This window comes from Vulpes vulpes, chromosome 13 (assembly GCF_048418805.1).
Source record: "Vulpes vulpes isolate BD-2025 chromosome 13, VulVul3, whole genome shotgun sequence".
Lineage (NCBI taxonomy): Eukaryota > Metazoa > Chordata > Mammalia > Carnivora > Canidae > Vulpes > Vulpes vulpes.
In genome coordinates, this window is record NC_132792.1 from 118,277,105 (window position 1) to 118,305,084 (window position 27,980).

Here is a 27,980-nt window from a genome sequence, read left to right on the forward strand (position 1 = left end):
GGGAGGTCAGTCTCTTTTGAAGGACTTTGCTCTTAACTCTCAGGGTCTTTCCTAACTCCCGGTAGCTAGTATCAGAACTGAACTGTAGGACACCCAGTTAGTGACAGGAAGTTAGTGTCAGAACTGATATCAGAGATCTTAATGTTTTGTTATTTCTTTAAAGGGGAAGGAGACAAATTTCTTACTCTTAAAGTAGATATTTTCCTGTATCAGACCTGTATGTCATGTCCTGTGGACCCTGAAACCAGGCTCACATTTACTCTTCCAGTTTACCTCCTGTAAGTGATCTCTTGAGTGACTCTAATGTCTATGTAGATAATACACTCAGCCACCTCATCTGCCTTCTCACTCACCTCCACCTCAATCCCTCCTCACCTTTTCTAAGCTCCTCATAACTCTTAGAAGCCTCAAGGAACTAAAATGTTCCTTGGAGACAGGTACTCTACTTGAACACCTGAACCAGGCTGGGTACAGTACCCTACTGGAAACTGTGAGGACTGAGGGGAGTTTAAGAATACACATCCCAACGGGAGGAGGAGGGAGTGGAGGACTGCCACTACTGAGACACAGCCACTGATGTCATCCAGGAAATGTGGATAAATTATTGCCACATGTTCTGATTTTTCCTTTAAAGAAAAGCAGACTTCTATGAAAGTCTGCTTTTTTGTGAAAACTCTAGTTTTTCAAACTTTAGCAATTAATTTTTTAAAAACAGAAGAGATCACAAGGGGTCCCAGATAAACCAAAGGCTGATGGCTGTTAACCACTACTTTAAATACTGCCACCCCTCAGGGTTGTCCTAGGCCCTCTTTAGGGGAGGCACCATCCATCACACGATGACAGACACACCAACAGTTCAAAAATGTATAATCTTTTTTATAGTACAATGAAACAGCTCACACACAACTGATAAGAAGAATTCCAGGACAATATGGAAATTGTACAAGTCCACAGATGATTTTTCAAAGCACATTAATGTTCTGAAGCACCAAGTTAACAGTGGAAGAGAAGATACTAACACAAACTAAATGGAGCGAACCATGGAGCAATGCACTTCTCTTCACAGTGCCCATTAATCTCATAGTCCTCTTCTTAGCTCCAGCGAGTACTTATCCTGTGGTTTCCCCCAATATTCATGGCAAAAAACCCAAACAAGGACAATAAGCCAGACCAGCTCTATGTGGCATCATTTTATTTATCTGCCAACGAAATACATTTTGTGCCATTGAGCACCTCAACCCTTTTTTATACTCCTATCAAGTTACCTTCATCTTTTCCTAAAAAGTTAAATCCTATGTTTTGTATTTCTTTATTTATTAAATAATTTAACTTGTCTTTTTAAGGGCTATTGGCATTTTCTAGAACTATTTTTTTTCTTGGTGCTCTGGTTACAAAGTTGCATACATCTGGAGAATCTGCTCCCAGCTTTATCTTTTCTAGAAGCCCTTTTAGTTTCAGTGAACAATACTGATAAGAGTTTCTCAAAACCTCATAGTGAAATGCCCCTATCTCCAGCCAAAACATCTTTATTGAGCTCCAGAACTAGATCTGCCACTGCTTGCTCAACATATCCACTTGAATGTTCTGAAGGCATCCTAAAGATTACAAAGATTAAAAGAACAAACTGTGCTCTCTGAAAAAGTGCGCCTTCCTGCAGTTGGCACCAGACTCTCCAGCGCTCCTACAGAAGTCTGCCAGCATGCTTGCTGAAGGGCCATCCAGACAGACCACTGTGCCGCAAACTGGTCTCCCTGTAGTTGATTTTTCTCCTCTACAGTTAAGTGTTCACACATGAGCCAGAATGATCTTTTAGAAAAGCAAATCCAAAATCAATTCTCCTCTGTCTCTTGCCTAAGCCTAGGATAAAACCTAAACTCTGTAAACATGGTCTGGCGCCATCCTTTGTGTCCCTGTCCTACCACAGTGACCCTGCCACCAAGTTTTTTTAACACCCAAGCCCTTAGTCCAGGATCTTCAAATGTGCTCTTTACTTAAACCTCAGCTGAGAAGCCAGTGGGTTCTCATCTTTTCAGTTTCAACTTTTTGTCCCTGGGCTACAACTAATAACTTTTTCTAAATAGGTGTCCCCCACCCCTAATGAGCCACACCTTGACCCTGTTACAGGGACCTGACAGCATTTTTCCTCAATTATACCTTTATGTGCTTGCAATGCTGTCTTCCTTCACTAAAGCTGAAAGCTAATGAGGCCTGCCATCATGTCTTTACTATATGCCAGTGACTGGAACAGCACCACATGTTTTAAAATGTAATAAAGGAAGGAGTGAAGAAATGAATACAGGAATGAGTAGAATCCTATTTCCCCAGCTAACTTAGCTCCTCATCCTTCAGGTAACAACCAGTTTAAGAGTTACTTTCACAGGGACAGCTTGGTGAGTTAGGCCCCCATTCCATGCTCTCACAGAACCATGTTCTTTTTTTTTTTTTTAAATATATTTTATCAATTAATAGTGACATTTAATACACACATTTTAAAAGACTTTTTTACTTATTTATTCATGAGAGACACAGAGACACAGGGAGAGGGAGAAGCAGGCTCCCTATGGGGAACCCAACACAGAACTGGAACTTGATCCCAGGACCCCTAGGATCGCCACCAGAGCCACCCAGGTAACCCTAATGCATGAATTTTTTTATTACCCCACTCTTCCATTTTAAGTTCCACGAAAACAATGAACCTGTGTGCCTTATTCCCTAACATTATATCACAAAGGCCCACAAAGTGAATGCCTGGCAGACAGATATTCAGTAACAGTTGTTAATGAAATATTTAGCAGATATTTGTTGAATGAACCTAAAGATAAATTTAGGAGTATTTTTTCTCTTATTATATTGCTAAAAACTAAAGAATGCTCAGTTTCTCAACCGAAATGGCTTTTATTTTTTTAATGTTTATGAATAATGAACATCAGGAGCAAAAACTCTTATCTCTGAGGAGTTTATCATTTTCTCTTAAGCACAAGTATTTAATCTTTTGGCGAACAATACTGCCAATTAACATCTGTGTACTTACTATGTGCAAATCCCTTCAGTAAACACTATAATCTCATTACTTCTCATGATTACCCTATTATTGCCATTTTATAGAAATGGATATGGTGGCTTAGAGAATTTACTTGGAGAATCTGATGGAACGTATGCATTTTCTCCTGAAAACACACACACAAGCAAACATACACATAATTTTACTTGTAACAAGAGAGGTTGTATGAACTCCCTCAGGTTAATTTACAAACCTCCAAGGTTGAGTTCTCTGACAGAACTTCTGATTAGAAATGCTTTTTGCATGATTTAAAACTGCTTCCTGTTCCTTATTTTCTCTTTGTTTCAATTCTTTTTTTATATATAAAAATTTATAATTTTTATTTATTTATGATAGCCACACAGAGAGAGAGAGAGAGAGAGAGAGAGAGAGAGAGAGGCAGAGACACAGGTAGAGGGAGAAGCAGGCTCCATGCACCAGGAGCCCGACGTGGGATTCAACCCCGGGTCTCCAGGTTCGCGCCCTGGGCCAAAGGCAGGCGCCAAACCACTGCGCCACCCAGGGATCCCTCTTTGTTTCAATTCTTAAGAGGCTTGTAGATGTTACAAATGTATTCTCTAGTTTTGTTTCCTGTCATTTTATATGCAATTGAAGCAGCTTTTATGGGGAGATATGTGCAGAGATAACTGCACAATGAAGTCCCTCTGAATATTGTTATCTTTTATGAAGCTGATGCGTAGATTTTTATTATGAGACATACAGGGTTAACATTGCTTCCTAGAACATAAAATCACTTATAATTATTAGGTGAGCATATATTAAAAATTCTGCACAGCTACTAACATATATTTATGAGCCGTTTATCACTGAAGAAGCCATTTAATGGCCTTTTTGCACAAGAAAGAATCATCTTCCCTGGTTTCCAAAATTTTATAATCAATCTCTTCTCAAAATTCAAAATTAATGCAAAGACACGCCTTATCTTACTTCTCACATCTGTTGAAAGTGAGAACTCTGAAGACATTTCATATTTACTTATAAAACCAAGACAAAAACCAGATCTATTAAAGGTCCACATACACGTATCAGGAAACCTGTGGGTAAAATAATCTCCTTTTCCAACACAAATAACAAGGCAAGAAAATAACCCTCTTACCTGTCATGGTCTGTACTGCCCTTTCGCTGGAAGGCAGTGGCTCCTTTCTGTGAGGCCGAATTAGTGAAGTGTCCTGTGCAGAAAACAGTCCAGGGCTATCAGTTAATTTCTTCCGGCCACTGGAGTTAGGGTTTGAAACTCTGCAGCTGCCTTGCACTATTGCACTTGTGAAAAGGTTTGTATGTTCATCACTGCTGGCTGGATCAGAGTTGGGAGTGAATCCTCCAAGGGATAAACTTGGAGAACTTTCGGAACAGTCAATCTGTAAAGGTGTTTGCAATCCCAAAGCCAATGGACTAGATTCTGAAGGCTCTCGGTGGACCCACTGTTCTTCTCTATTTATTAAGCTTTTCGAAGGAGAGAGATGAGGGCAGGACATATGACATCGGTGCTTTTCCTTATGTTTATATCGCTCTCCAACAGTTTCCTTTCCAAATCGATAGCGCTTCAAAGACTCCAAAACAGATCTGGAAGAGCCAGCGTCCATGGAAACCTGGGGTTGCTCAGAAGAACGGTGTTCTCTGTGCTTGTGTCGATGCCTATGTTTGTGCTCAACCATCCAACCATAGGCCATCTCAGGAGGAACACTAGGGTAGGTACTCATGGAAAGGAGGGGAGTCCTGCTGGTTGTGAGAAAGGCCTCCTGGCGAAGTAGCTTATGCTTTTTCTTATGGTATTTGGTTGGATTGAGAAGTAAATGGCCAGCATGCATATAGGAAGGAGGAGGAAGTGGGGGGGTGAAAGAAGGTGAAGGAGGAGGAGGATAGAGAGTGGGAGGGTACCTTCCATAGTAACCTAATCCTAGGGGAGTGGCTGTAAGGGGTGAGGGAGAGTAAGGCATGCCATAGGAGGGATAGAATCCAGTACTAGAAAGAGGAAAACTAAGGCTGTGCATGAAGGGCATCTCAGCCATTGCCTCCCTCATCTTAGGAGGTCTCCCTCTCTTCTTTTTTAAGTCAGGTTTTCGAATGTAGTGCAAGGGGTCTAAGGGGAAAGAAGGATGTGTATAGAAACTATTAAAGTTGATTCGAAAAATAGTTGGCAGCAGGTCTCGGGGGATAAAATGATGGCTTCGATGGGTGATTCGAATTTCACTCAGCCGACTTATCAATTCCTCCAGATCTGCAATAAAGTCTGGATCCTGTCTGCTACGGAGCTGGGGGTATTTCTTTTTCCGTTTTCGTTTCTGCCTTTTCATCTTGTCATAGCTGAGGTAATCGTGATTCCGGCGCTTACATTTATGTTTATGTTTTTCTTTAAGACTGCTCAGGACTGTAGAGGTTTCAGGGGGAATCAGAGAAACATGTTCAAAAGAGTGCCTCCTCTTTTTCTGTCCACAAAATTTCTCTGCTCTGTCCGATGTGCTGTTATTATCTGTTCCAATTCCACTATCACTGGGAATGGTCTCATCACTATGAGACTCACTAATGGGAGAAGGAGTAGCTTCTTTCAGAGAGGTGAGTTCACTCAAGTGTGAAGGAGAATTTGGCAACAAAGTAGGAGGAGAAAGTCGCCTCCTCCCCTTTGAGGCCTTTTTCATCGCAAGAGTCTGAATCATACTGCCCTGTCTGGAGTGTAAATGCAAATATGGCACTGAGCTGGGTTCAACAAAGCCTGCATCACTACTTACAGGGCTCTGACCACCACTAGTCCCAGAAGACTGAGAGCAAACAGGCGATGGGAGAATCTCTGAGCTACTAGCAGATGAAGGCAGTAAAGGGGGAAGTATCTGTCCCAATGCTGAGCCGGCAGCCTGTTGAGCAGTTTGCTCAAGGACAGCAAGGCTGGTAGGGCTACCAGAAAGAATGCCATTTAAGACAGTTTTTGGTTTTCGACCCCTTCTCTTTCCTATGTAAATGGTTCCTTTCTTGCTGACATTTATCTGTTGGCCCAATTTAGAGCCAAATGTGGCAGCAAGACTTGACACTGTATTATGGAGTTTGGATTGCACTTTCCCTTTATTACTTGATTCTACAGAGCTTGAAAGAATCTGATTCAACAGTTTCTTCCTTTTTAAAGTCTTCATTTTATTTATTTTGCGGATAATTGTTTTCATTAATTGTCCATTGTTTCTCTTTGTAATTTTTTTATCTGGTTCCATCTCAAGGTCACTCATGCTGCAGACAGCTGGCCTATGACTGTCGTCCAGATCATCTGGGTCCTGAAGCTGATCCTCACTCTCAAAGAAATCACTGCTGCTTCGATGGTTGTCACTTTCAGACTCCAGCTTGCTTGGACTCTCCGTGGCAACAAATGGAGCCACTGATAGTACAGGTGGCTTCATCTTGACCGGTGACCTCAACTGCCTCTTAGGTCTGCCTCGCTTTTTTGGAAAAGGAGATACAGAAAGACTTTGTTTGAAGGAAGGAATTTCAATTTCTGGCTGTAAAATTGGGGGTTCTTGTTCTTCCTTAGACTGCAAAGAAAAAACTTTAGAGGCAGGGATTTTTAAAGTCCTTTTAGGTGGACCTTCCAGTTGAGGCATCTCTTTAGCTTTAGGTCTTCCTCTTTTGGGCTTATAAATATCAGACAAAAGGTCACTAGAGACACACATACTGGAGGGTAATTTGTGAGTAGCAAAAGCCTTGTGAGATGGTTTTTCACTATCAGTTAAGAGAGCAAGAGATGGAGTTGTGGACTTGCTCAACTTTGGCAATCGGCGTTTAAGGAAGTCATGATCTACAAATGAAGATGGTCCAATGTTTTTCATAAACTTGGCTGGCTCAGAATTACTATTTGATAGTGAGCTACATGAAACACTTTTAAAAAGCTCTGATCTTTCTAAATCTAGCCCTTTTGGAGACCGGCATGTGCTTCTTGCCACCACTTTAGTCCACCGAGCTTTTCTTCCTTTCCTTTTTTTTAATGGTTTGGACTGCAAACTAGAGCTTAGGCTTTCAGCAACCTGGCAGTGTTTGTCAGAAGCAGATACTGCACCAAGTTTTAGAAACGGCTTGTTACTAAATAAACTAGTGAAGTTAACAACTGAAGGGGTAATTGTGTGAATACTGGATTCAGAAGTCAAACTTGGCTTTTTTCCCAGGGAAGAGCTTATTCTTGGAATATCTATATGTGCAGTTTTTGAATCAGTTAGCTCTTTATCAATCCCTTTACATTCAATATTCATGCTGTGACCCACAGACCTATGACCAATGTTCAAGTGGGTACTTTCAGAAGTAAACTGGTTCTTCCCAACGGATTCAGAAATGTCTTCCATTAATTCTGTGGTAGGACTTAAAAGTAACGGATTAGGAGCCAACTGTGAAGAAGCTTCAGGGGGACTTCTGGTTAAAGGATTAACAGATACAGTAGGTGATGGGGAAGGGAGATTGCTTTCTCCTACTGCACTAAACGGGGATTTTGCCATAGATGCATCAGAAGCAGCTCCCATTTGAAAGTCCGGAGAAGTGCAATACACGGGAGGTTGCTTTTCATGCTTTGAGGTTTCATAAGGCCCCCTGTCATTGGATGAGAAACTGTCTTGCTGAATGCATGTTCCCTCGTTAAACATTTCTTTCTCCAAATTAATGATTTCTTTTCGAACTGAGAACTTTTCCAATATGCTTTCTTTACTCTGCCGTAAAACATTCTTCTCAAAAGTTTTGCTGGTGGTACTATCTTTCAGGGATTCAGAAAGTTCCTGATTTTCATGACTACTGATGTTTGTACTACAAGAAGCCTTAAGTGGTTCCTGAGTGGGGAGCAGTGCTTCGGCTTTAAGGTTTATGGCATCTTTATTGACCAATCCTGCCATAGAACAACTCACTAGTTTCTTTCCCATGTCTTTAGTAACTAATCCCATTGCTGAATTGGCTACAATCTTCTTTGCACAGTCCTTGGCCACTAGACCGACAGTAGAACTCAACTTCTTGCCCAAGTCTTTATTAACCAGTCCGACCACAGTGCCGAGTCCTAACTTCTTTCCAGATTCCTTATTCACTAAACCTGGAACAATACCAATCCCTAGCTTCTTTCCTGAATCCTTGCTCAGCAGTCCTACTGTAGTGACAGTCCCTGGCTTTCTGCCTAAGTCTTTATTAATGAATACCGCTGTAGTGCCAGCTCCTAGTTTTTTCACAGAGTCCTTATTGACCAATCCTACTGTTGCATTAAACACCGGCTTTTTCCCAGGATCTTTAGTTACCAATCCAACTGCTGTGCTGATAGCTGGTTTTTTAATTAAATCTTTATGTATTATTCCAGCTACAGAGCCAACGCCTGCTTTCCTGATCAAATCCTTACTAACCAATCCTGCACTGGTGCCACTTCCTAACTTCTTCGGTTTAGTCTTGGAAGACTTAGAGGGAGGACAGGTTGCAATAAGCTGTGCCAACTTTTCTGTTACACTTGTTCCTCCATTAAGTAATGCTCTATCCTTTAAATCAGGATCCCGGCTACCAACAAGAGTAGATGATGCTGCATTCATGTAATCTGTCATCTCTGAGTGTCCTGGAGAAAGCTTCTTAGACAAAGGACTGTTTTCTCCCTGTGAATGAAGATGGATGCTCTCTTCAGATTGGCATTCAACGGCTGCAACATCACCTGTTTTCTTGTACAACTTTGAAGGGTCCTAAAATTTGAACAAGAAAAAGGTTTCAGAGAGAGAATAAACCTATCATTTCAGTCATTTCAGTTTAGCTTACAACTGAACAAATCAACTGATCACTATCAGATAAAAGGCAATAGTGTTTTCTGAAAAAACCTAATGAACGTTATAGTGACATAAGATTTGAGTTTCTCTACTGCTATCAGAGGCTAGCAAAATGTTACCTTTGTTGACTTTCAACCAACCATATAAACCTATATGTTACTTGGTATTTAGAAATATCCCCATTATTTTTGACATTTTTTAAAAAGGCAAATTAACAGTCTACTCTCACTTTACTTTAAATAATTTTTTTTAAAATTTTTATTTATTTATGATAGTCACACACACAGAGAGAGAGAGAGAGAGGCAGAGACACAGGCAGAGGGAGAAGCAGGCTCCATGCAGGGAGCCTGATGTGGGATTCGATTCCGGGTCTCCAGGATCGCGCCCTGGGCCAAAGGCAGGTGCCAAACCGCTGCGCCACCCAGGGATCCCTCTTACTTTACTTTAAATTGAATAAATATACATTGGCATAGAAATATACTGTTTTTGAAAAGAGAAATATTATTAGTTACAATAATATCCCATGGTCCTCTTTTAAAACAATCGATCAATCACTTCCTACCTCCTTCATTGATTTCAAAGATTTCCAACCAGCGCGATACGACCCCACCCATTTCCACTCCTTGAGCGCGCGCTCTCTCTCTCTCATGGTTTTTTTTTTTTTTTTTTAAAGATTCATTTACTTATTCATGATAGATATATAGAGAGAAAGAAAGAGGCAGAGACACAGGCAGAGGGAGAAGCAGGCTCCATGCCGGGAGTCCGATGCGGGACTCGATCTCGGGACTCCAGGATCGCGCCCTGGGCCAAAGGCAGGTGCCAAACCGCTGAGACACCCAGGGATCCCCTCGCTTATGGTCTTGAATGATCAGTCACTCCACTTCCCTCGTAAGTGACAGGAATAAGAAAGACAATGAAATACATTCACATTTTCTTTAGATTGTATTTTTATATAACATTCTAGGACTGGAAGTAACTTTTAAGTCATTGACATAAATTGTTATCCAGTTCATGAATCCTCACCATATATTTTACAAGTGAATTCATTACTTCACACAATAATCTGTTTTACTTTTGGATAACAAAGAGTTCTCTTTTTTCCCATATTTCAGCATAGGTGTTTATTTTTTTTTTAAACAATTGAAGTATAATTAACAGAAAGAGTTCCTTTTAATCATGAAATAGAAAGACTTGAACAAATAGAAAGACTTACTATGTTTCTGTATTAGGAAGACACAAAGATGACAATTTTTCCCTAAACAAATTAATAAATTTAATGCTATACCAATAAAAATACCACAAAAATTTCTGTCAGGAATAAGAAAAACTATCACATTCATTGGAAAAAATAGACAAGCAAGAATAGCTAGTAAAATCTAAAAGAAGAAAGCTGGGGTGCCTGGGTGGCTCACTTGGCTAAGTGTCCAACTCTTGATTTCAGCTCAGGTCATGATCTTAAAAGAGTTGTGAGATCGAGCACCATACTAGGCTTCATACTAGCTGCAAAGCCTACCTAAGATTCGTTCTCCCTTTTCCTTTCCCCACCCTCCCAAACACACACAATAAAGAAAAACAAGGGGATAACTGTATCAAATGTTAAAATATTTTTTTAAACCTTCAATCATGAAAACAGTATGGAACCAACATATGAAAAGACAAAAACCAATGAAATAAGGCAGAGCAACAAAACACATAATCAAATATCCAAAACACATAATCAAATAACACATAACATGGTGTGAGTCCTATAGCAGGATGACTGTTGAGAACTACGAAACTATCAGCTGCATCAACTACACCTTTGACCAAGGAATCCCATTGTGAGAGGTCTATTCCAAGACACACTGGCAGAAACAGAATGGCTACAGAAAGCCATAAAACGTACCACTGTTTGAAGATTTTAAGTAATTTCTACACCCAATGTAGGGCTCAAACTCATAACCCTGAACCAAGAGTCACACACTCTCCTCCACTGAGACAGCCGGGCACCCCTACCATTATTTTAATGACAAATCCCTAAAATGATTATCTAAAAGACAGTGGCTGTGTAAACCTAAGTATATGTGTACAACAGAGTACTATGAAACTGAAAAAAAAAAATGGAAATACCAACATACTGCTATGTGATGCTCTTCAAGAATATACTATTAAGGGGATCCCTGGGTGGCTCAGAAGTTTAGCATCTGCCTTTGGTCCAGGGCGCGATCCTGGAGTCCCGGGATCGAGTCCCACGTCACGCTCCCGGCATGGGCCTGCTTCTCCCTCCTCCTGTGTCTCTGCCTCTCTCTCTCTCTATGTCTATCATAAATAAATAAATCTTTAAAAAAAAAAGAAATAAGATTGTCTTAAAAAAAAGAATATACTATTAAATGAAAAAAGCAGGATTAAGGAATATGAATATATACCCGAATAAACATGGAAGAAAAAAACAAAAATGAATGAAAATGGTGACTTTTGAGGGAGGAAAGAGACCTACAAGTTAGATCTCTCTGCATCTGCTTATGGTTCTAACTTTGCAATTAGTATTTTAAATATTTAAGAAACAGAATTACACCATATAGAATTACACCATGTAGAAAAACACTCCAAATCTTTAAATATTGAAAACAATGGAAACAAATACATCTATCAAATTAACTACATAGCTACATGGAAAACAACTATTTTGAATTTTTTAAAGATTTATGTGTTTATTTTGGAGAGAGAAAGCATGAGAGTCGGGTGAGAGGCAGAGAGAAGAGAGAAAGTAGACTCCTGAGCGTACAGAGCCCCACATGGGGTTTGATTCTCACAACTCTAAGATCATGACCTGAGCCGAAATCAAGAGTCAGATGCTTAACTGATTGAGCTATACAGGACCCCTATTTTGAATTACTTTAAAACCCAAGATTTAGTCTACATGTTTTATTTTTTTTTAAGATTTTATTTATTTATTCATGAGAGACATATATAGAGAGAGGCAGAGACACAGGCAGAGGGAGAAGCAGGCCCCATGCAGGGAGCCCAACATGGGACTCCATCCTGGGTTTCCAGGATCAGGTCCTGGGCCGAAGGCGGAGCTAAAGAGCTGAGCCACCCGGGCTGCCTAGTCTACATGTTTTAAAGACAAAAAGCTGTCCATAAAGAAGTCTTAAATTGCATCCAGTGAGAATATTAGTGGTAATATTGGCATCATTATTTTTTTAAAGATTTTATTTATTTATTAGAGAGAGAGAGGGAGAGGGGCAGAGACACAGGCAGAGGGAGAAGCAGGCTCCATGCAGGGAGCCTGATGTGGGACTTGATCCCGAGTCTCCAGGATCACGCTCTGGGCCCAAGGCGGCACTAAACCACTGGGCCACCGGGGCTGCCCTGGTATAATTATTTTGAACCTAGATAGATAATTGATGGAAAAATAGATCAAATAAATTAGTATATGAATGTCAATATGAACCAAAATTTTGTAAGAAAAGGGAGATATAATATATAATCAAAGAGGTTGGGATGCCTGGGTGGCTCAGCAGTTGAGCATCTGCCTTCAGCCCAGGGGTGATCCTGGAGTGCTGGGATCGAGTCCCACGTCAAGCTCCCTGCATGGAGCCTGCTCCTCCCTCTGCCTATGTCTCTGCCTCTCTCTCTCTGTCTCTCATGAATAAATAAACAATATCTTAAAAAAGAAAAAAAGTTAATCAAAAACTATAATTTTAAGCTGGAATTAGAAATCTTCAAAGTCTTTAACATACATGTGCACACACACACATGCTTATTCCTCTATCTCTAGCAAACTTCCAACAACTCTACGCTCAAGACTGCGGTCTCGGGATCCCTGGGTGGCGCAGGGATCCCTGGGTGTCGCAGCGGTTTGGCGCCTGCCTTTGGCCCAGGGCGTGATCCTGGAGACCCAGGATGGAATCCCACGTCGGGCTCTCGGTGCATGGAGCCTGCTTCTCCCTCTGCCTGTGTCTCTGCCTCTCTCTCTCTCTCTCTCTCTCTCTGTATGACTATCATAAATAAATAAATAAATAAATTAAAAAAAAAAAAAAAAGACTGCGGTCTCTACCTACTACTTCCCATTAAAATGAACCAGAATTCCTTGTAGAACAGACTGTATCTAAGTATTGGATAGGAAATGTACAAGATGATCTTAATGATGGGTCTGTAGCTCTTCATTTGTACTAGTCACTCTACTGTTTGAAATTTACCACAGTGAAATGCTTTTATTAAAAAAAGTTCTTCCTAAGAATAAAATGCCTTTCTGTAATTTGCATTTATTGATCTGAGTCTTACCTTGCTAAACCACATAAAATAAGTCTAATGCTCTGCTTTCCAATAGCTTTTCACCCATTTGAACTCAACCAACATATTCAACCTTCTCTCCCTAAGCAACCACTTTCTGGTCATTTTCTGATAGATGCATTTCAGTTTCTCAATATTCCTCTTCACATTATGGCAACTAAGTAGAACATACCACCACCAAAAGTCAATCAAATCAGAGTTAAGGGAACTTAATTCTCTCTTTTGTACTCAACTCCTCCAATTTTGTTCAAGAGGAAACAGACTTTTTTGGCAGTCTCCCTATACAACTTACAAATGTGAAGCTTGTAATTAAAGAAACCTCTTACATTTTCTTCCCATTCTATTAACACGATATTCTCATTCTGTACTTTCACAATTACTTTTCAAAATTTAAAAATTAAGAGGATTTATTATTTTAAGTATTTTTAAATATATTTGTATCTGAAAACTACAACATTTCCAATTTTAAAACTGACCTAAATCTGTCTTATATAAACTATAACTATGTGCAATAGCATGGATAAAGCTTACTAACAGTAGTAAGTGGAAGGAGCCACTGTATACTATATAATTTCATTTATATTAAGTTCACAAATAGGCATTACTAGTTTTTTTTTTTTTTTTTTTTTTTAATTTATGATAGTCACACAGAGAGAGAGAGAGAGAGAGAGGCAGAGACACAGGCAGAGGGAGAAGCAGGCTCCATGCACCGGGAGCCCGACGTGGGATTCGATCCCGGGTCTCCAGGATCGCGCCCTGGGCCAAAGGCAGGCGCCAAACCGCTGCGCCACCCAGGGATCCCAGGCATTACTAGTTATAATATTAAGTCAGGAAAATGGTATGGTATGGGGTAGGAGTAAAAGGAAAGGAGCATGAGGAGAGTTTAACGGGTTGCTGGCAGTATTCTCTTAACCTGAATGCTGGCTAAATGGGGTGTTTGAGATTGTGAAAATTCATTGAGCTGTCATACTTAAGAATTAAATGTATTTATATTTCAATAAAAAAGTTATTTTTAAAATTCTCCCCGAAAGTAGAGATATAAAGAGCTCCCATAATTTGCTAAAGGACTAAAGTCGAATCTGGGTTTTCATCTCTATCAGAAATCAGCCTAAGATAGTTTGCCACAGTAAATGGTCAATGATTAAACAGATAATTAAAAAAAAAAAAAAAAAAAAAAAAAACAGAACAAAACAACAACAAAGATATACACAGTTTTGTTTTGGCTTCAAAAATCTTTTCTTTCAAATCCTGATATTAGATAAACTGAGTGGATGACATAATATTAATAAGGTGTTGAAAACTACATTTGGTACTGGTGATAGTATCATCTTATATTTTTCTAAGAACCCTTTAAAATGACAACTAGCAAATGATAAGTACCATACTTAAGAAGGTATATTATATACCAGCCAATGAAAAGGTTATTGTATCAAAACATCCTATTAGGCATATAATTTTTTTCAACATGAAAAGAGCTTTATTCCAAATATGCTTATTTAAAAAGAGGCAAAAATGCTATCATCCATGGATAAATACTTTTATATTTCAGGTATTTCCATCACACACACAACATACACATGTACATTCTTTTATAAAAATGGGCCCAAAATGCTTTTTGTTTGTAGCTCGGTTAAATAATACAAGATACCATTCTGTGCAAATAAATGAGATGTTAGACTACTGATTCAATGGTTTCAAAATAGTCCGTAATTCATAAAACCAACTGCCTACTTGGTGAGTTTAAAATAATTTCCAGTTATTTATTATGAATATATGATAAATATCCAGTTACATCTTTTTAAAAAAATATTTTATTTATTCATGAGAGACCCACAGAGAGAGGCAGATACATAGGTAGAGGGAGAAGCAGGTTCCTTGTGGGGAGCCTGATGTGGACTCAATCCCGGGACCCCGGGATCATGCCCTGAGTGGAACCGAAGGCAGATGCTCAACCACTGAGCCACCCAGGCGTCCCAACATAAATCTTTACCTACTTGTTCAATTACTTCCTTTAGAGGACGACTGCTAGGTCTAAAGGGATATACAATAAATAGTTACACATGTGGACCAGCTATGTACCAAAGGGAGAAAAAGTTTTTTTTAAAGCAAAAAAGAGTTCATTATAAAAATCCAGACTGTACAAACAATACTCTTCTGCAACTCAAGATAACAATTTAGGATGTGTGATTTCCTACACTGTTAGGCAATGCTTCTTAAAGCAGTAACAATACGATCTGACAACCTGGTCTTGATAATTCTGAAATTCAACACTGTCAATTTGGGTGGTTTGGTTTTAGCCAGGTTCAGAAATTTTACTGCCTCCCATTTACCATTCTAAGAAGTTCATTATTACATTTTCATTTCAAATGCCATTAATTCTAGGATTAATTACTTTTTAAGTTCATTTTCAAATCTACTTGTTATTGTCCTGTTTTTAATCAAAGGCTTTTTGCTCATTTAAGCACATAAAATCTTTCAGGTGGTTCCCACATCTACAGCTCTTTGTAAAGGCTACATGTGCATGAACTAACTTCATGCCCTACTGTGGGTTTGTGATCGAGAGCTATCTGTAGTTTTCTGTTTAGTGTTTACAACATGCTTACATGAGTTTTTTGGTGGGATGTGAACGTTCTAAATGTGAAGAGAAGACTGTGTATTCCCATTGTCAGTGTTTAAGATTTCACAACCTATAATGTGGGCTTTTTTGTATTTCTTTTTACATTTATTGTTATTCTGAATGTCCCGTCACATGATTCTGCAGGCCATGCATAGTTCCTCAGCATGAAAGTAACTGTTTAAGGCCTTGTTCCCAATTCTCTTTCTATATTTTGGAGTTGATCATTACTGATTTAGAAGAGCCCTCAGTATGTTGGAGAGAATAGTTCTTTTTTTTTTCTCTCACATTATACCCATTTCCCTCAATTTGTCAGTCATCTTTCCACTTCCCGTTAGATTTCTTAAACAAGTTACAATCTTTTATGCGTTCAAATATACACGAAAAACTCTGAGCACCTCGCACAGGTTGTCAGTGAAGCCCCAAGGCTGCATGACACAGGGACTGCAATTAAGATCAGTAAGAAGAGATGAGATACTACCTGCCCAAGGTCACCTAACCAGGTAAGTGCAGTAAGATTTACACTTAGTCTCCTTTCACAAACCTTAACCATTAGAGTCAATGCAAGGGTCTCTTTAGCTTCACAGCTGTTATCACAGTGAACTTGAAAAGGTCATGCCCTCCTGAAGACGACAATCTTGACCACCTTTTCAGTGAATGGTTTTTGTTCTTTTTCCTTTGAATTTTAAAATAATCTGTGAGTAGGTACACATCTTTTACCTCAAAAGGAAGTTTTCCACTACTCACTTCATGTTCATTGACTTGAAATACATTCATCATCTATTTATATTTGGGTCTTTCTTTAAGCCATTTTGCTTCACTCACATTTACCTTTGTAGGATCCTGAGCCCCTAATATAATATATTGATACTATAACGTTATAAAAAGTTTTAATACTTGAAAGGACTAATTTTTTTTTGTTATATTCCTGTAGAAATTTCTTGGCTATTTTATTTATAACATTATTTAGATATAATTCATATACCATAAAATTCTCCCTTTTAGAGCACAAATTCAATGTTTTTTTAGTATATTCACAGACTTGCATATCCCAAACCACTAATTTTAGAACATTTTCATAAGGTTTCCTTATTATTTTTGCATATGTATACTTCCAGGTGGCTCTGAAATCCATTTGAAATTTCAAAAAATCCAAATGGCTTTAACTTTGTATATTAAGATAGGAAAAAAGATATCTCAACACTAACATCAGCACCACAATAACAGAGCAAATTTATTTAAATTTTTTGGTGTTACTGGATATTTATAATATCTTATTTAAAATAGATCCTAAACACTTGCTGTCAAGTTTACTTCTAAATATTTCATAAATAACATTACTTTCATGAATAAATTTTTTGTTAGATTTCTCTAATTCGGGAACAGACTGGGCAGCTCAGCGGTTTAGTGCCACCTTCAGCCCAGGGTGTGATCCTGGAGACCTGGGATGGAGTCCCATGTCGGGTTCCCTGCATGGAGCCGGCTTCTCCCTCTGCCTGTGTCTCTGTCTCTCTCTCTCATGAATAAATAAAATCTTAAAAAAAAAAAAAAAGATTTTTTAAATTCTAAATTAATGATATTTGAGAACACTATTTTATTATCTTGAATTCTTGCTTAATCAAGAACTCATTTTTTTTTTTCAGAAAATACTAAATACCTACTATTTAAGTGCCAAGAATAAAAGCAGCGAAAAAAAATCCCTTTCACCATGGAGAGTTCATTCTAATGCATGAGCGGGGTAGAAGTAATAAAAAGGTAAATCAAATATTCAGTATTTCAGGTGGTGAAATGTGCTATGCAGAAAATAAGAGCATGGAAGAAGAAGAAAGATTAGGCCTGGAAAGCATTTACAATATTAAGACAGGCTGTCCGGAAAGTCTTGATTGAGAAGACCACATCTGCACAGAAAACCAAAGGTAAATTACCTGAGAAGAGAATATCTCAAAGATAAAACATTGAGAGGAAAGGCCCTGTAGCAGGAGCTTCTCTGGTGCAATTGAGTAATGACAGCCAGGTTTGTAATTAATGGGTTTGTGCTCAAGAGCTATCTGTAGTTTTCTGTTTAGTGTTTACAACATGCTACATGAGTTTTTTGGTGGGATGTGAACATTCTAAATGTGAAGAGGAGTGTGTACTCCCATTGTCAGTGTTTAAGATTTCACAACCTATAATGTGGGCTTTTTTGTATTTCTATTTACATTTATTACCTGTTATTTTGAATGTCCTGTCACATGATTTTGCGGGTCATGCACAGTTGCTCAGCATGGAAGTAAGTGTTTGTAGTTAAGTTTGTAATTAAGTGTGGCAGGAAGTAGAGGGGCAGACTTGACAAACTTTTGTTAGTCCAAGAGAGGGGAAGCCATTGGAAGGTTTTACACAGAAAAGGTATGTGACCTAATTCTTCATTCAACAAATATATATTGGATGCCTACTCAGCGTTGGAGATATATCAAATAATAAAGAAAAAATTCCTGTTCTTGCATAGATTATGTTTTAATAGAAAAAAAGATAATAAAGAAAACCAAGTATTATAAAAGTATCATGTTACAAGATGGTGACTATTATGGGAAAAACTGAAGGCCAGTGAGAGAGTTAGGAGAGGCTGCGAAACTGAGCTGTGTGACTGAGTGATACCTCACTGGCCAGATGACACATGGGCAAAGACTAGAAGTGAGGAAGTTATGAAAGGAAACATCAACAATGCTGGTGTAGCATGATTTGAGCAACTGAATGTGGACAGCAATACAATACGTGATGGGGAGCACACCAATGAGGGCCTTTAGGCTCTTACAAAGGCTTGAGCTTTTTCTCTGAAGGAAATAGGGAGTCCCAAGAAGGTTTTCAGCAGAAGAGTGATGTGATGTCACTTAAATCTTCAAACAACTCCTCCCTCCAGCTGCTTTCTTCATAAAGCTTTGATAAATGACAGGGACTCGAGGGTGTAGCTCCATGGAGTCTTGTTAGTAAGCCATAGTGTTATCTGGACAAGAGAGAATAGAGACCCTGGACTAGGGTAAACCAGTTTAAGTGATGAGAAGGCCACATACACTTATGGTGGGGGATGGAACATAACTATCAGGAGATCAGTTTTGGTTGTGGTATGACTAAAATGGCCTCTACCACCAAACACAGAAGTGTGACCAGGAAGTTTCAAATCTGCAAGACAACAGCACACAGACATTTAAAGCCTTGAGGCTGGCTAATGCAGCCAGGTAAAGGTGAATGTGAATGGAAAAGAGGACTAATGGCAAAATCCTGGGACACAGCCACATCATGAGATGAAAAAGAGCCAGCAAAGACTAAGGAGCCACAGGTAAGAGCAGAAGGCGGGAAAAGCAGAAGCACAAGTGAACATGTGGTACCCCAGAGCTGAGGCGAGGAACCCATCTCCACAAGGGCTGACTGCTGACTGCCAACTGCCACTGATGGATCAAACAGAAACGACAGCATGGATCTGTTTGTTGGAGGTGGCACTGTGGGGTTGTGGGTTACAGAAAGTGCTGTTGCACAGTTAAGTCCAAGAGCAAAACCCTGATTGGAATGAGTTTAAAAGAGAATGGGGAGAGAAAAATGTAAAACCGAGTAATGAATAACAGGGAATCAGAAAAGCTAGAAGATAAAGTGGAATCAGAGATGCTTTTCAAATGTGAAAAACAATGGCATATTTTGATTCTCAAAGAAAATACAGCAGTGAGGGTCGCCTTGGTGGCTCACTTGGTTAAACATCTGAGGCTTGATTTCAGCTCAAGTCATGATCTCAGGGTTGTGAGACTGAGCCCCCTATCTACCTCCATGCTCAGTGGGGAGTCTGGGATTCTCTCACTCCCTCTGACAACCCCCACCCCATTCTCTCTCTTTAAAAATAAATATATCTGGAGTGCCTGGGTGGCTCAGTGGTTAAGCATCCACCTCCTGGTTTTCCCCTCAGGTCATGATCATGATATCAAGCCCCAAATTGGGCTCCCCATTCACTGAGGAGTCCACTTGGGATTCTCTTCCTTCTCTTTCCCTCTGCCCTTCCCCACTCTCTAAAAAATAAAAATAAATAAATCCTTAAAAAAATTAAATTTATAAAATTAAAAAAATGAATCCAAAAAGTTTAAAAAGGATATATAGCTGTGAGAAAATGATGAAAAAAATCATATTCTCCTGAAGTTTTATATACCCATATATGTGTAAAATCCCTAGACAACTACTCAGTTCCAACGGAATTTACCAAATCATTTTGTCATTCATCCTATGACATGAAATACACTTTTCATACATTAAGTTCTTGGGTCTACTGCTAGATTTCCATTCTGTGTCACTGATTTTCTCTATATACATTCACTACTACCACAATGTTCCATCATTTTAACTTTATATTCTCGTAAGACTGATTCCTACCTGTAACTGCTTGGTTCAGAAATGTCACTGCTACTCTTATTTTTCCATATAAATGGTACAAGCAATTTATCTAGTGCCAAAAAAAAGTATCATTTTAACTGCCATTGTTAAATTGCCATTGTTAAATTTACAAATACAAGTGAAGGAAGGGACTTGTGTAGATATTTCTGCACTGATGTTCACAGCAGCATTATTCACCAACAGCCAGGAGGAAGTAATTCCATTGATGTCCACTGACAGGTGAATGATAAAGAAAATGTGGCATATATACACAATTGTTTATTATTCTGCCTTAAAATGGAAGGAAATTTTGACATATACTATACAACATGGATGAACCTTGAGAATATTAAGCTAAAGGACATAACCCCATCACAAAAAGACAAATATTATATGATTCAATTTATATGGTACCTGGAGTAGTCAAATTTATAGACAGATTGTACAGTAGCAGCTGCCAAGGGGCTGCAGAGCTGGGAAGCTCTGTTCTGCCAATGTTAAGTGGAGTACCGAATTTCAGTTGGGGGAAGATCAAAAATGTTCTACAGGTAGTGATTCACAACAATGTGAATGTACTTAATGCCCACACAATTGTAAATGTGGGACGGTTTAAAAGGTAAACGTGGCATTATATATATTTTACCACAATAAAAAATTCACAGATAAACTTTGGGAGAACTTCATGATGATCTTTTTCAAAACCATTTCCATTTGCTCAAAACTCAATAGTATTTTGAAGCATTCTTCATATAGATCTTAAGCCCTGATAGTTTTTGTTTCTATATATTTCACTTCTTTTATGTGGAAATCTATTCTTCCATTTTATCTTCTGATTCTTTGTATACATATGAAGGTTATTGATTTCTCATTTATTACTGTCAGTCACTTCATCGAATTCTTACAAGGTCCAGAGACCTTTATTTCAGCATATATGAAATTAGAAAGGTGAGGCCCAAATCTAATAAAAATGGGGTCCCTGTAAGAAGAGTACTCATAGATCTCTTTGCTCTGCATTGACATAGAAAAGGTCATGTGGGGAAACATCAATAAAGTGACTATATCTAAGCCAGGAAGAGAGTCCTCACCAGAAATCAACCTTGACAGGAAAATGATCTCAGACTTGTAAACTCGAGAACTGTGATGAAATAAATTTTTTTTCCATTTTTAAAGATTTTATTTATTTATTCATGAGAGACACAGAGAGAGAGAGGCAGAGACACAGGCAGAGGGAGAAGGAGGCTCCATGCAGGCCCCTGAAGTGGGACTCGATCCAAGGTCTCCAGGATCAGGCCCTGCGCTGAAGGCGGTGCTAAACTACTGACCCACCCAGGCTGCCCAATAAATTTGTTTTTATTTTTATTTTTATTTTTAATTTATTTATTTATTAAAGATTTATTTTTATTTATGATAGACAGAGAGAGAGAGAGAGAGAGAGAGAGAGAGAGAGAGGCAGAGACACAGGCAGAGGGAGAAGCAGGCTCCATGCAGGGAGCCGGATGCGGAACTCGATCCCGGGTCTCCAGGATCATGCCCTGGGCTGCAGGGGGGCGCTAAACCGCTGAGCCACCCAGGCAGCCGAGGGCCCAAAATTTGAATAATGCTTTTTGAAGCACTGCTATAGACTGACAATCATTTTCAGTAGTAGAAAAATATTTTTTTGATATCTGCCCACTAAGTTCCTTTGAGAAAACATCTTATTAAAAAAACTTGTTCCTAAATCTCATTCTACTGTAAACAAAATGTGAATATGATTAAATATGCTGCATCCGTTTCTTGCACATCAAACATTCATATACATAAAAACATGCATGCTTGACAGCATGAGATGATAAACTTCTGCTTTGGTTTTCGCTGAAAGATACTTGCATGTCACACTGCTTAAACGAATGAATCTGACTAAAATAAACTGTTATAGAAAGGAAAAATCAATAAAGGAAAAATATAGGTGTCTGAGTGGCTCAGTCAGCTATACATCTGCCTTGGGCTTAGGTCATGATCCCAGGATCCCATGATCGAGCTCTGCGTCGGGCTCCCTGCTCAGTGGGCAGTCGGTTTCTCCCTCTCCCCCTGTCTCTCTCTCTCAAATAAATAAATAGAATCTAAAAAAAAAAAAAAAAAGGAAAAATATGCAAAATTATCATCTAATTAATACTGACAAAAGAACAAATATAGTGAAGGCTATGAATGACTTGGGAATCATCAGACTAGAATATTCTGTTCAGGGATGCTTGGGTGATGCAGTTGGTTAAGTATATGATCAGCTCAGGTTATAATCCCAGGGTCATGGGATCCAGCCAAGCCCTGCCTCAGGTTCCACTGCACTGCTTCTCTCTCTCTCCCCCTCCCACTCCCCGCTCGTACTCTGATAAATATAATCTTAAAAAAAAAAAAAACAAAAAACGCTCAAGTTGTATGTTTAGAGAATTAGAGCACAGACTTGTTGTCAGTAAACATAAATACAGTAGTAGGCTATTTTCATCATTCTTTTTTTTTTTTAAGATTTTATTTTTTTATTCATGAGAGACAGAGAGAGAGAGAGGGAGAGACACAGGCAGAGAGAGAAGCAGGCCCCATGCCGGGAACCCGACATGGGACCCAGGATCACGCCCCGGGCCGAAGGTGGCGCCAAACCGCTGAGCCAAACAGGCTGCCCTTCATCATTCTTGTTACACCAGAGATTTTAAGATTAATTTGCCATGTACTTAACGAAACAAGAAGAACTAGCCTTATTACATGGTTAGAAAAAAAAAGTGACTTAAATATGGAAAGCTCTAATGTTACTTTACAAATAACAACATCAACATAGGAAAACTTATTCAAAGTAGTTTGTTTACTGGAACCCACTGAAACAATGTTGTGCCTTAGGAGTGTGTGAGTGCGGTGAGAAGTCCTCAACCTATTGTTCTATTACATGGCATATATTGAAACTAGTGTTCATGCAATGAAAGCTGAGATGCAGATGGAAATTTAGACAACTCTATTATCTTGTAAAGCAATTACACACACCAACATTGCACTGTCTATAGATACAAGGTTTATGAAGAATTTGGAATGTTACCACTCCATCCTAACAAAAAGTAAAAAGCTAAGCAAATTGAAAAATCAACAAGTTTTTTTTTTTTAAGATTTCATTTATTTTATTCATGAGAGACACACACATGGAGAGAGAGGCAGAGACACAAGCAGAGGGAGAAGGAGGCTCTATGCAAGGAGCCTGAGTGGGAGTCGATCCCGCAACTCCAAGATCACGCCCTGGGCCAAAGGCAGGTGCTAAACCGCTGAGCCACCCAGGGATCCCCTCAACAAGTGTTCTTACATCCATACTGGAAGTAGGTCACAGGGCAAACTACTACTGTTCCCCAAACTGAAGTGACCTAAAGAGAGTCCTAAATTACCAGAGCAGAAAAAAATGAGCTGAAATATTGGTAGAGAGCCCTGAACTGTAACTTCCAAACTGTGAGAGGCTTAGTGCATAACCATCTGGGAGCTGAAAACTCCTGGGGGAATCAGCCACTGCCATCCTCCACACTTCTCTGAGTTTTAGGCTCCTGTATCTATAACCAGGTTCTCACAATGAGAACCCCCTATCCCACTTCCCAGAGGAGGAGGGAGAAAGAGAACTATTTTGAAATATGTCAGAGTATTATATTAATAAGGTCTACCCTCAGGAGACACTACTAAGTAGAGTATATAAACCTATTGGAATTTAACAAAACCTAACTGCTCTGGGGGAAGGGAAACATCCAACTCTAGCCTACTCTAGCCATCCTGTCCTACCTCAAGAGGAGAGGGGGAAACTGAGAAGCATTTGTGAAGTTCACAGTCTAGAAATGCAGGCTTCCTAAAAGAGTGAGGCCTAGTAATGAGACGAAAGACTATCTCCCCTCCCCTCACACCTTACCACTATATCATTAAAAGTCTATTTATAGCAATTCCTTTTACCCAGTACATTATGCCTACTCATCAAGAAAAAATTACAAGATATACTAAAAGACAAAAAACACAGTTTGAAGACATTGAAAGCATTAAAATCAGACTCAGGGGCATCTGGGTGGCTCAGTTGGTTAAAGGTCAGCCAGACTCTTGCCTTCAGCCCAGCTGGTGACCTCAGCAGTGCGAGACCAAGCCCCTAAGCCCCTCTTCAGGCTCTGGGCTCAGTGCAGAGTTTGCTTAAGACTCTTACTCTCTCTCCCCCTCTGCCTCTCCCCACCACAAACTCACATATTTTCTCTCTAAAATAAACAAATAAAAAAAAAACAAAAAATAAAATAAAATAAACAAATAAGGATACCAGAGTGGCTCAGTGGTTGAGCACCTCCCTTTGGCCCAGGGTATGATCCTGGAGTCCAGGGATCAGGTCCCACATCAGGCTCCCTGCATGGAGCCTGCTTCTCCCTTTGCCTGTGTCTCTGCCTCTCTCTGTGTCTCTAATGAATAAATAATTAAAATCTTAAAAAAAAAAAAAAAAAAAAAAGAAAATCAGGCTTAATGTCTGCCTTTGGCTCAAATCATGATCCCAGGGTCCTGGGATTGAGCCCTGAATCTTGGCTCAGTAGGGTCTTTCCCCCTCTGTCCCTCAAGTCAGCTCATATTATTTTTTCTAATACATTAAAAAAAAATTTTTTTTAAGATTTTATTTATTTGTTCATGAAAGGCACACACACACACACAGAGAGGCAGAGACACGGCAGAGGGAGATGCAGGCTCCATGTAGGGAGCCCGATGCGGGACTCGATCCGGAGTTTCCAGGATCACACCCTGGGCTGAAGGCAGCGCTAAACCGCTGGGCCACCAGGGCTGCCCCATTTAAAAAATTTTTAATAAAAAGTTAATTAAAAAAAAATCCTCCTTAAATACTACAGGGTGTCAAAGTATTCGACTGGAAATTTAAAACAACTATGATGAATATGCTAATAGATGAGGTAGACCTCATGTGAAAACAGGTAAGTGAAGCATGCAGAGAGGTGGAAATTCTAAGAAGGAAACAAAAAAAGTTCTAGAGAACAAAAACACTAAAAATGAAGAATGGCTTTGATGAGCTCATTAGCAGATGAAATACAACTGAGGAAAGAATCTCCCAGCTTGAGGATATCTTAATAGGAACCTCTAAAACTAAAAAAGCAAAGAGGAAAATGACTGAAAAAAACAGGACAATAGATATAGAAAGTGTGGGAAACTGTAACATTTGCATAAGGGGAATAAAAGAAGGAGAGAGAAAGGAACAAGAAAAATATTTGAAATAATGATTGACAATATTCCCAATTTAATACCAGCCACTACAAACCAAGTACAAAAACTCACAGAATAATAAGATAAATGCAAACAAAACAAAACCAAAATAACCTATACCAAGACTCACTGTTTTCAAACTACAGAAAATCAAAGATAAAGGAAAAAATCCTAAATGAAGCCAAAGGGTAAATATACCTTCATACAAAAGAGCAAACCTAAGAATTATATCCAACTTCTTGGAATGCGCAAGGAAGAACTGTGGACTGAAATTGATTTAAAGTGCTAGAAGAAAAAAAAAAATCACCAATCTAGAATTCAGTACCCTGTGAAATTATCCTTTAAAAGTGAAGAAGAGGTGGTACACCTGGGTGGCTCAGCGGTTAAGCCGTCTGCCTTCAGCTCAGGTAGTGATCCTGGAGTCCTAGGGATCGAGTCCCACATCAGGCTCCCTGCATGGAGCCTGCTTCTCCCTCTGCCTATGTCTCTGCCTCTCTCTCTCTCTCTCCCTCTCACATGAACAAATAAAATCTTTTAAAAAGTAAAAAATAAAAAAATAAAAATGAAAGTGAAGAAGAGGGGCTCCTGAGTGGCTCAGCTGGTTAAGTGTCTGCCTTTGGCTCAGGTCATGAACTCCTTATCAGAGGGTGTAGAGCTCAGGGGGTAGTCTTCTAACACTAACCCTCTGCCACTCCCCTTGCTCTTTCACTTTCTCTGTCAAATAAATAAAATCTTAAAAAAAAAAAAAAAGTGAAGAAGAAATATTTTCACTGACAAAAATTGAGGGAATTTGTATCCAGCAGACCTGTCTTGCAAGATGTTAAAAGTTCTTCAGAGAGAACAAAAATATTTCAGAAACTAGATAAAGATAGATAAACTAAGAAAGGAAGACCACTGAGGAAGGAAAAAGTGAAGATGACATATAAACTTTCATTTTTTTTATTCTTAATTGACCTAATAGGTAAGTTTGTTTAAAATAATAGCAACAATGTATTTGACAAAGTACAATTATATATATATATATAATTATATATATCCTTATATAGAAGTGAAATGAACCATGATTATGACATAAAGGGGAGGGGGAAGAATGGATTTGGATTATTTTGTTATTATAACGTACCCATGAAGTGCCAGTGTTATCTGAAAATGGACTTAGTTTAATTATTATAACTGTGTTGGGGAAATGCTAGGATAGCCACTAAAAAATGTAAGGAAAGAGGTTTATGGACAAATTTTTCCCCAACGATAGTAAGAAATGTTAAGTTACTTGTAAAACTACATTTGAAATTAGAAATATAGGGACACCTGGGTGGCTGGGTGGTTGAGCATCTGCCTTCGGCTCAGGTTGTGATCCCCGGGTCCTGGGATGGAGTCTGCCTCTCCCTCTGCCTATGTCTCTGCCTCTCTCTATATATCTCTCATAAATTCATAAATAAAAAAATCTTAAAAAAAAAAAGGAATTAGAAATATAGAGACGTCTGACTGGCTCAATTTCATAAAATCCCTAGGGTTTTTTTGTTTGTTTTTGTTTTTTGTTTTTGTTTTCCCCCCCTAGGTTTTGTTATCTCATCACGTAAGGCCTTTAATTCTGATGTCTCCCCCAAAGTCTTCATTTGTTTCTATGCAGCTATATCTCGAAATTAATTAGCAACGGGCACTTATGGAGCAGTCTGTATGTGAGCATCCCTGGAGTGATTTACAGTCATTAAAATGAAATAAAAGATATGAACAGGCAACCATAAAAAGCAGCATGTGAATTAGCAAGTCAGCATGATAATATTTAGGCTTAATTCCCTGGGACTTAAGGAGACCTATGCCTTCTTTTAATGTAGTTCAATAATGACTTTTGCCATTAGCAAGATCAACAATGAAATGAGAGATATTCACATTCACCATACCTCATTTTGTATACCAAACAAACCACAATATAGAGTCAAGCAGATATCCTTAAATCCAGCACTTTAAGAGAACGTGAACTGCTCAATCAGCCATATGCAGCACTGATTAGAGAAGTTTCTACCACAAAATGAAAAGAACTGAGGATGAGCCTGATGAAACTGACTATGATAGTTTGAATTTTCCTGGCACATTTATAGCAGAGTCTGCTGCACATTGCAATAGATGGAATCTGCTTTCCCCTCCATTTACAGGAGCAGCTGCTTCCATAATAGACAGTATTTTGGGAAAAGAGTGGCATCTTGTTTTGTCTCCAAGGCTTAAGACAGATCATAGTTGCCCCCTTAGTTGTTTGTGTATGTAAAAGGAAGGCTTTATTGAAATGTGAAGATCCAGGATAATGTGCATAATAGCGGCTGCCATGGAGAAGCTGGGCTTTGTGCCAGCTGTTCTCTTCTCTACTACAAAATAACAGCTCAAGCAACTTCCAAAATAACAATCAATATGAAGGTAAGACAACAGAACTCCATTCAAAGCAGGACCTGAAGATACCTGAACACCATCAGGTCTTCCTGTTTGAATAACTTTTGTCAATAAGAACATAGGAGTGGAAAGGTAGCAGTGGGATAATGTAGCCTCGAATTCTGGATCCTTTTATGACTTAGTATGAGAAAGAGTACACTCAGAGATGGCACTTAACTCACAAGGTGCAGGTAAGATGAGAGAATGTGACCTCTTATTCCCTGGAGAGAGCTAAGAAGCCTCAACC

The 27,980-nt window shown here is 39.0% G+C and overlaps 1 protein-coding gene across 8 annotated transcripts in view; it reads right to left on the reverse strand.

Moving 5' to 3' along the window:
* The window catches only part of ASH1L (ASH1 like histone lysine methyltransferase), a 173,686-nt gene that overhangs the window by 109,194 nt on the left and 36,512 nt on the right, over positions 1–27,980 (reverse strand). For all 8 annotated transcript variants that reach the window (XM_072733565.1, XM_072733562.1, XM_072733566.1 and 5 more), the window contains one exon: positions 4,158–8,727. In XM_072733565.1, coding sequence (XP_072589666.1) covers positions 4,158–8,727 — 4,570 coding nt within the window. The remainder of the gene's footprint in view (positions 1–4,157; positions 8,728–27,980) is intronic.